An 8100-nucleotide genomic window follows, 5' to 3' on the forward strand; every position below is an offset into this window, starting at 1 on the left:
CGTCAGGCTCTGTGCTGACAGCTCAGAGCCTGGAGCCTGTTTCAGATTCTGTGTCTCCCTCTCTCTGACCCTCCCCCATTCATGCTCTGTCTTTCTCCGTCTCAAAAATAAATAAATGTTAAAAAAAAAAAAAAGTACTTAGTTACGGAATTGGGACTGGGACTTAAGTCTTCTGACTTTCAGTTCAGAATGTTTTCTCCTCACCACTTGTGTCTGGAAGAACACAGTACGGTTTGCACAGGTATGATTTACAAACCCTGTGCCCTATCTGTGCCGGAAAGAGTACCTAATCTGGTACCCGACACGGTACTCAAGTGTGCGTTTAGGAAGCTAAGGACGGAAGCCATGAAGTGACTTCATTTAGTTTAGTGTTGTTTTGTTTTTAATGTTTACTTTCGAGAGAAAACGTGAGTGGGGGAGGGGCGGAAAGAGGGGACTCTGCCGCTGACGGCAGGAGTCCCATGCGGGGCTTGAACTCATGAACTGTGAGCCAAACTGGGCCAAACTCAGACGCTCAAACGGCTGAGCCACCCGAGCGCCTTAAGTGACTTCACTCAGATGTGATTTCTCCCTTTTAAGCTTTATAGCGCTTGACCCTTCTGTGAAAACATTTGCCTTGTATCATCCTTACTGTGTGTACCTCTCAGTCTCATCCTACCTCCAGCCTAATCCTCAGGCAGCTCTTTTACAGCAGGGGCTGGTCCCATCTGTGTCACTCTCCTGGGTTGTGCCCCGCACAGGATCCTGCACAACAGTGGGTGCGCTCTAAATGCTAACACAGATTTGCGTGGGAGGCAGCTCTGACCCATCTGAAGAGGAGAACCATCCCGGAGGAGGGAAGGGGTGTCTGGAGTTGTCTTTTACCGAGCCTCCCCCCCCCCCCCCCCCCCCCCCCCCCGCTTCACTGGATTAGAGGTTGGGTTCTATATGGAGAAAAGGGGATGGTTCGGGGAAGGTAGGTCTATAGCTACCACGATGAATGGTCCTCTGGCTCAGTCCGAGGTTCCAGACTTGCTTTTTCTGCCTGAATTGCTCCAACGCACCCTGTGCTCTAACTAAGCTCCTAGTCCTGTGTCCTTCATTCTGGCAACCCTGTCGGAGAATAGGAAATGAGAGACAGCCGCCGGATCCCGCGGTGAAGTGTGCCTCATCAGGGTCCGGGAGGGCTGCGAGTGGCCAGTGAGCGCCAGCGGGGTTGTAGGCCCTCGCCTAGGAGCTGAGCTTACATCAGTGAAGACCACGGATGGCAGTCCTCGCCCGCTGGGTGTTCAAATTCCACGCAGTGCCTGGGGGGCCAGTGTAAACAAGGAAGTAAAATCAATAGAATGTCAGAGAGTGCTAAGTGTTGAGAAGCATATGATGAAAGAGCCTCTTCTCTGGATAACGCGAGAAGTTGAAATAAAGGAAGCCGGGCTAATCAGTAACCTGGTAGAATTTCACAGTGAGTTTCACTCCGTTAGTTCAACGGTTCCTGGCGAGAAAGAAAAAAAAAACAAAACCCAACCCACAGAGCTTCCTGTCCCTTTAAAAATGGCGGCTCCGGCCCGGCCTGCACTACTACTGGTTGCACGAGGACAAGGGGAGGGGCGCGGGGCGGAGCCGAGGCACGGACGCCGCGAAGCCCCGCCTCCTACGGCAAGCCGGAGGTAGCAAGATGGCCGCCGCTGAGGAGGCTTGTGGTGCTGGGGCCGACGCGGACCGGGAATTGGAAGAGCTTCTGGAAAGTAAGAACTCGTAAAGGGGAAGGCCCGACGGTGGGCGGTTGTAAGGGCTCATTCCGGGGCAAACTGCGCCCGAGATATCGGGGGCGGAGCGGGAGAGGCTTTCCAGAGGTTGGCCGGGGGCAGAGGGTCTGCCTGTGACTCCGAAGAAAATCTCTGGGTCACCCTCTCCTTCCTCCGCGGCGGGAGCTCGGGAGCCCACGTTGGGCCCCAGAGCGTCTCAGACCGTTGATCTCCCTGCCGGAGGGGAAGCAGTAGCCCGCCGGACGGTGTTTCACGATCCGGCACCGAACTCCCCTAGGTTTCGGTGAGCAAGTTCTTGTTAACCTAACTTCCTTCCCGCCAGCGGCTGTTTTCGGTCTTTGGTGGGCTGCGAACCGACTGCTCGCCTTAAGGGTCGACCAGCCCTTGGCGCGGCCTTCTGTGCGCTGCCCTCTCCCCGCTTTTTTCCTCTCGCCAAGCCTTTCACCTTTCCCTCCCCGGGCCCCATTCCAGTACTTTCACCGTGTCAGACAGCTCAAGCCGACTCCCCTCCATTACTCTGAAAAACTGAGGGGGAGAGGGCTTTAGAGGGAGACAGCTCACCCTCCTGAAGGAGGCTGGATGTTCTTTTCTTCCCCGCCCTCCGCTCTTCTGTTGGTTTCTTGCCCACAGTGGGGCCAGTGTCCTCCCGCTAAGCCCAGCAAGCCGATTGGTGGGGAGGACTCAGGTTTTTAGAGCAGAGGTGAATATGTTTTGTCTCTTGCCCAGTCACAGAGACGTGGGCAGGCAGAAGGATGAACAGAAACGGTGAGGAGTGCCAAGTGACTCTGTGGATTGGCACATAGTTATCTGCGGAGATGAGGCCAGAGGAAGCTCTAGGAACTTTGCCCAGGGAGGGCTGAACCCGTGCTATCCCTCAGTCTGTGCGAGTACCAGGACCCACGGGAAGCGGGGTGGAACGTCTTGTGGCTTTTGCTTTCTTGCCAAAAATTACGCCCTCGAGGGCTCCAGAGTGAGTTCAGGAGTTTAAGGACACCTGTGTTCTCTGCTCTCGTCGGATATTGGTGTGGGATTTCTGGGGAATCGGTAGAATGTGGCAAGGAAGTCACTGCGTAGATGGAGATGTCTTTGCAGAGCTTTTAAGTCTCTCTTTCCTGCTATGAGAGAGACGCCTCTTCCACCTTTAGGGATTTCTTCCTCTTTGATCACAATAAATTGGGTAATGAAGAGGGAAGTGGGCAGCTTATTGAGGGGTGGGCCAGGAGAGGGACACTTAAAAGGGAGATGGCACTTTGAAAGACTGTTCTCGTAATGCTGTGCCCAGAACTTACCCCGCACCCCCCCCACCAAGCCTTGAATCCTCATCCGTCCCCAACACACACACTATGTCTCTTGTCTCTGAAGGTGCTCTTGATGATTTCGATAAGGCCAAACCCTCCCCAGCACCCCCTCCTACCACCACGGCCCCTGATGCTTCGGGGCCCCAGAAGAGATCGCCAGGAGACACTGCCAAAGTATAAATTCCACCCTCTTAAGGGGGGGGGGGTGGGCAAGCACCTGCAAGCAGAGGTGGGGCAGGCCCCTGTGGGCTGGAGTGGATTGGGGGGAGGGGGCCTGGCCTGACCCTGAGGATGGAGTGGTGGGATCTTGAGGAAGTGCTTCGAAGAGACGGCAGATTTAAAAGGTTGGTTTGGGAATGCCACCCTATACCCTTCCCTCAGTGGCCCGGTGCCTTTCTTACTGTCCTCCTGAAAAGAGGTAGTTAGAATGTCCAGTGGAGGTGGGCAGGAGGGCAGCACTGCATTTCCCAGAGCCCCTGCCTGTGGCTTCTGTCGGTGGGGGCCAAGTAAGAGATGCATTTTGGCCCCCCCCCCCCCCCCCCTTCGCTGCAGGATGCCCTCTTCGCCTCCCAAGAGAAGTTTTTCCAAGAACTGTTCGACAGCGAGCTGGCTTCCCAAGCCACTGCAGAATTCGAGAAGGCCATGAAGGAGTTGGCTGAGGAAGAGCCCCATCTGGTGGAGCAGTTCCAAAAGCTCTCAGAGGCTGCCGGGAGAGTGGGTGAGGAGGCGGCCCTGGGGGGCTGGAGACCCCTGAACAGACCTCCACAGTGTCTGTTGCGCACAGAGAGCACTCTTAGTCAAGCTGACAGCACTCATCATATCACGGCCATCGGGTGGGACCAGGAGATGGGAGGAGGGACGGGGACACTGCGTCATGCAAGGGGGCGAGGCTGAAAAGTTACAGAAAAGATTACTGAAAACTGACCATTTTAAAGGTCATAGTGTTGTGGGTGTCTTCGTGGAGAACAAAGTGACACCCGGTTCGAGTAGATCTGTGAAAGTGACTATGAAGGTGACCACGGAGGATTCAGAGGTTTGGAGTGCTAGTGACTCACCAGTAAATGCTGCGTATCCAAGCTGATAACCAGCGCAGTCTGGGGAAGCAGACAGTAAAAATCCAAAAGACTTGGCCTTTCTCGATCTTTCCTAGGCAGTGATGCAACCTCCCAACAAGAATTTACATCTTGCCTGAAGGAGACACTCAGTGGACTCGCCAAAAATGCCACTGATCTTCAGGTGAGGGGAAGGGGTAGGGGCAGGGGCCACGAGAGCCCGTCAGACACATCAGCAAAAAGACAGACTCTCTTGGGTAGCATCTGAAGTCTGTCCCTGCCACACTGTTTTGCTGCTGGCAAGTTTAAATAGTTCTTTCCCACTTGAAAGGGTGCTAAGCATCCCAAGAAGGCACTGTCTTCAGCTTACGATGGGGTCACATCCTGGCCAATCCACCATAAGTTGGAAATACCACAAGTTGAAAATGCATTTAATACACCTACCCTACCAAACATCACAGCTTAGCCGCACCTACCTTGAGTGTGTTTAGAATACTTACGTTAGCCTGTGGGTCTGCAAAATCACCCAACACCAAGCCTATTTCCTAGTAAAGTGTTGAGTATCCCGTGTAATTTAGTGAATGCTGTCCTGAAAGTAGAAAACACAACGGTTACGTGGGGACAGAATGGTTGTCAGTGTTATCAGTTGTTGATCCTGGTGATCACGTGACTGCCTGGGAGCCACGGCCACCGTGGCATCTCGAGGGAGTATCATCTGCATATCGCTAGCCCCGGTCAAGGATCCAAATTGAAAATTGGAAGTAAAGTTTCTACTGAATGTACATCCTCTTCACACCATCTAAAACTGAAAAGTGGTCTTAAGTCGGACCATCTGTATTTGCTCACCTCTCTCCTGTCCTTTCTAGAACTCAGGCATGTCAGAGGAGGAACTGACCAAGGCCATGGAAGGGCTGGGCATGGAAGAAGGGGATGGGGAAGGGAACATCCTCCCCATCATGCAGAGTATCATGCAGAACCTACTGTCCAAGGACGTGTTGTACCCATCACTGAAGGAGATTACAGAAAAGGTTTGTGAACTTCTGTTTCTGCCTTTCCTCCTCATTTTCCACTGTGTCGACGACGCCTGTGGGCTTCCTTGTCTGCCTCGAGCCTACAGAGCTGGAGTAACTCGAGTGCACAATCTCTCTGCTCTTTTCTCCTTTGTCTATTTGGAACAGGAGAGTGGGGAGGAGCTGTGTCTTTGGGAATAAACGTACCCCACTGAAGATGCTTAAGGTAGAAGGGGAGGCTCTTCAGCTCTGGTTTTCTGTAAACTGGTTCGAGGCTGTTGTCTGATCAACCCTTTCTTGTATCTCTTACCAGTCATTTCTCTGACGATGATTTACTGGCTTTATGCTAGAAACAATTTAAGATAGTGTAAAAGATGGTCCTTGCTGTCAAAGAGCTTACAGTTTCACTAAAGAAACAAAACACAGGAACAGAAGCTTTTCAACGACACGGTGCAACATGCGGTCAAGAGTGAAGTGGACAGTGGAGACCAGGAGGCAGCAGACTGGGGTCCGGGTGCACCGAATCCAACTGTCAAGCGAAGAGTGGCTCTTGACGTTTATAAAGGTTGTAAAATCAGAACAGACAAAGGAAAGAACATGTGACAGAGAGATCACACATGGCCCATAAAGGCTAAAATATTTACTGTCTGGCTCTTCACAGAAGAAGTGTGCCGTCCTCTGGTAACTGTAAATGCTGGCACAGCCAGGTGACGTGGTTGGAGTCAGTGCTACTGACGTCTTTAGTTTTGACTTCCCCTGTGTCCCCTCCCCCTTCGCATCTTATTGCTTTTCAGATTTTATTGCCCTTCCTATCCACTGTCCATTAATTCTTCTGCACCCGTTCTCCCTTTCTTTAGTATCCAGAATGGTTGCAGAGTCACCGGGGGTCTCTTCCTCCAGAGCAGTTTGAAAAATATCAGGAACAACATAGTGTCATGGGCAAGATATGTGAGCAGTTTGAGGCCGAGACCCCCACAGACAGCGAGGCCACTCAGAAGGCTCGTTTTGAGATGGTGCTGGATCTCATGCAGCAGGTGAGGCCTCCTCTTGCCACCTGCCCCCCGGTGCTGCTGGGTGTGTGTTCGGTGGAGCGGGTATCTGGGAAGGAGGCCACACTGCCAAACCCAGGTGGAGGAGGGAGCACGAGAGAGGCCACGTAGCCTGGTCCCCAGGAGAAAGGAGAGAGACAGTGGCTCAGATACTTCTTTCGGACTGCCGTTTCGTGGGATTCTCTCCTTCTCAAGTTCCTCTTACTTTCCAGCTACAGGATTTGGGCCATCCTCCAAAAGAGCTGGCTGGGGAGATGGTGAGTATATCTTCTCTTAGATTTGAACCTGAGCCCAAGTTTCTGGAATTCTGTAGTCTCGAATGATTCCACTTGAGGTGATCGCTGTGGCCACTGGGGACGCACCTTCAAAAGCTGTCGCTTGAGGTAAGAGCAGTAATCTCAGTCCCTCCGTCTCTTCTCCAGCCTCCTGGCCTCAACTTTGACCTGGATGCCCTCAATCTGTCAGGCCCACCAGGTGCCAATGGCGAACAGTGTCTGATCATGTGAAACACAACACGCGTTCGGCCCTGATTCCCAGCCATGGGGAACATCTGGAGTCAGCAGAACCACTGGGAGCCGAGGCAGGAGTGTCGTCTGCAAAAGCAGTCTGCCCACTGCCCTCTGTCATCCCAGCTGAGATCGTGCCATACCAGCTGAGGCTCTTACTCTGTCTTTCTGGTAATAAGGCCTGTTGTGCGGGCCGTTTCTGTGAACCCTATCCGTTGTGGTTGCTGCTGCTAGCAAAGGCCCAGCTACCTACCAGGTGAAGGAAAGCATCCCTTTGGGGGCATGCCCTTCTTCCCCCTCCCAACTAATGTTATATATGGCCACACCGATGTTCACTTTTACATCCAGGGTCTTTGTGCCTTGTCTCTACTCCCTCTCTGGGACTGGGGAGCAGAGACAGAGTCCTGGGGCTCCGTATCTCTCTAGTTCTTTTGGGAAGAGCCTTTGGAAATGAATGGGGAGAAATTCAGCCTGGGCTGGGGCTCTCGGTCTGTCACCGTGTCCTCTTGCCTTCAGACAGACCGTTGGGAATTCCGTGGAGGGAAAGGAAGTAGGGGCTTTTGCCTCTGATCACAGTAGGGTTGAAAGAGAAGCCCTGGGATTCTCCTCTCGCCAGGTGCTGAGCCTCCAGGTCCCTGGTGTAGTTTGAGAACTCAAGTCACCAGCTTGGGTCTTTGTATGACGCTGTGTGATCTGGGTGAACCCAGCCCTTGACCTTCCTGTGCCCCTGCCTCTCCTCCTCTTCTCTCTTTTTAAATACCTGTTTATCCCAGCCCTTCTCTGCACCCAAGCTGTGACAAGGAAGGGCCATCCACTACTCTGATTGGCCTCCTCCCTGGAAAACGTACATAATTACAGTGTCAGGTCTAGGAAATGAAAGACCGTTCTTCCCCAGATGTGTTCTGGCTTATTTGAGACCTCTGATTTCTCTGAATCCTGTCCCTTGATTAAGCAGGTGACTTGGGAATGGGAGTGGGGTGCAGCTCGGGTCCTTTCTCTTGACTAATAAATATTCTGATTGAGGAGTGTGGCCTGTTTTTCGTTCAGGTCTTTCTGTGATCTTCCTCGGCTTCTGTAAGCTGCAGCGTGAGGAATGTTTGCAGACCAGTTCATACCATTGCAGTGCTGGTTCTACCACCGCCCCCTTCCCCAGCTGAGGCTGCCCCTCGGTTGGCCAAGGACGCTGGATGGCCATCTTGCCTCGTTGCCTCTGGGTGTTCCAATCTGGGAAGCCCTTCAGTTGGTGTTGTATCCTAAGGTTTCACATTTTTATTATCGTTAGCAATATATTATTAACGTTTTAAAAATTATTTCTATTATCATTGTTATTTTGAGTTGATCTTGCCCTTCTCTTTGGGAACCACTGCATCTATGGACCTTGGCTGCCATGTGTTAGTGGATACTCTGGTCAGACCAGCTGGCTCTCCTGTCTCAGCACTC

General features: G+C 52.5%; 1 protein-coding gene across 1 annotated transcript; it reads left to right on the top strand.

Annotated features, from left to right (window-relative positions):
• Nucleotides 1-1629: 1629 nt before the first annotated feature.
• On the top strand, nt 1630-7683 carry PEX19 (peroxisomal biogenesis factor 19). Its single transcript, XM_007092368.3, has 8 exons — nt 1630-1724; nt 3108-3217; nt 3596-3761; nt 4194-4279; nt 4962-5123; nt 5963-6139; nt 6367-6411; nt 6577-7683. The coding sequence occupies exons 1-8, from the start codon at nt 1655-1657 to the stop codon at nt 6658-6660; spliced, it is 900 nt and encodes a 299-aa protein (XP_007092430.1). The 5' UTR covers nt 1630-1654; the 3' UTR covers nt 6661-7683.
• Nucleotides 7684-8100: the final 417 nt, after the last annotated feature.

Source organism: Panthera tigris, chromosome F3, assembly GCF_018350195.1.
Source record: "Panthera tigris isolate Pti1 chromosome F3, P.tigris_Pti1_mat1.1, whole genome shotgun sequence".
Classification (NCBI taxonomy): Eukaryota; Metazoa; Chordata; class Mammalia; order Carnivora; family Felidae; genus Panthera; species Panthera tigris.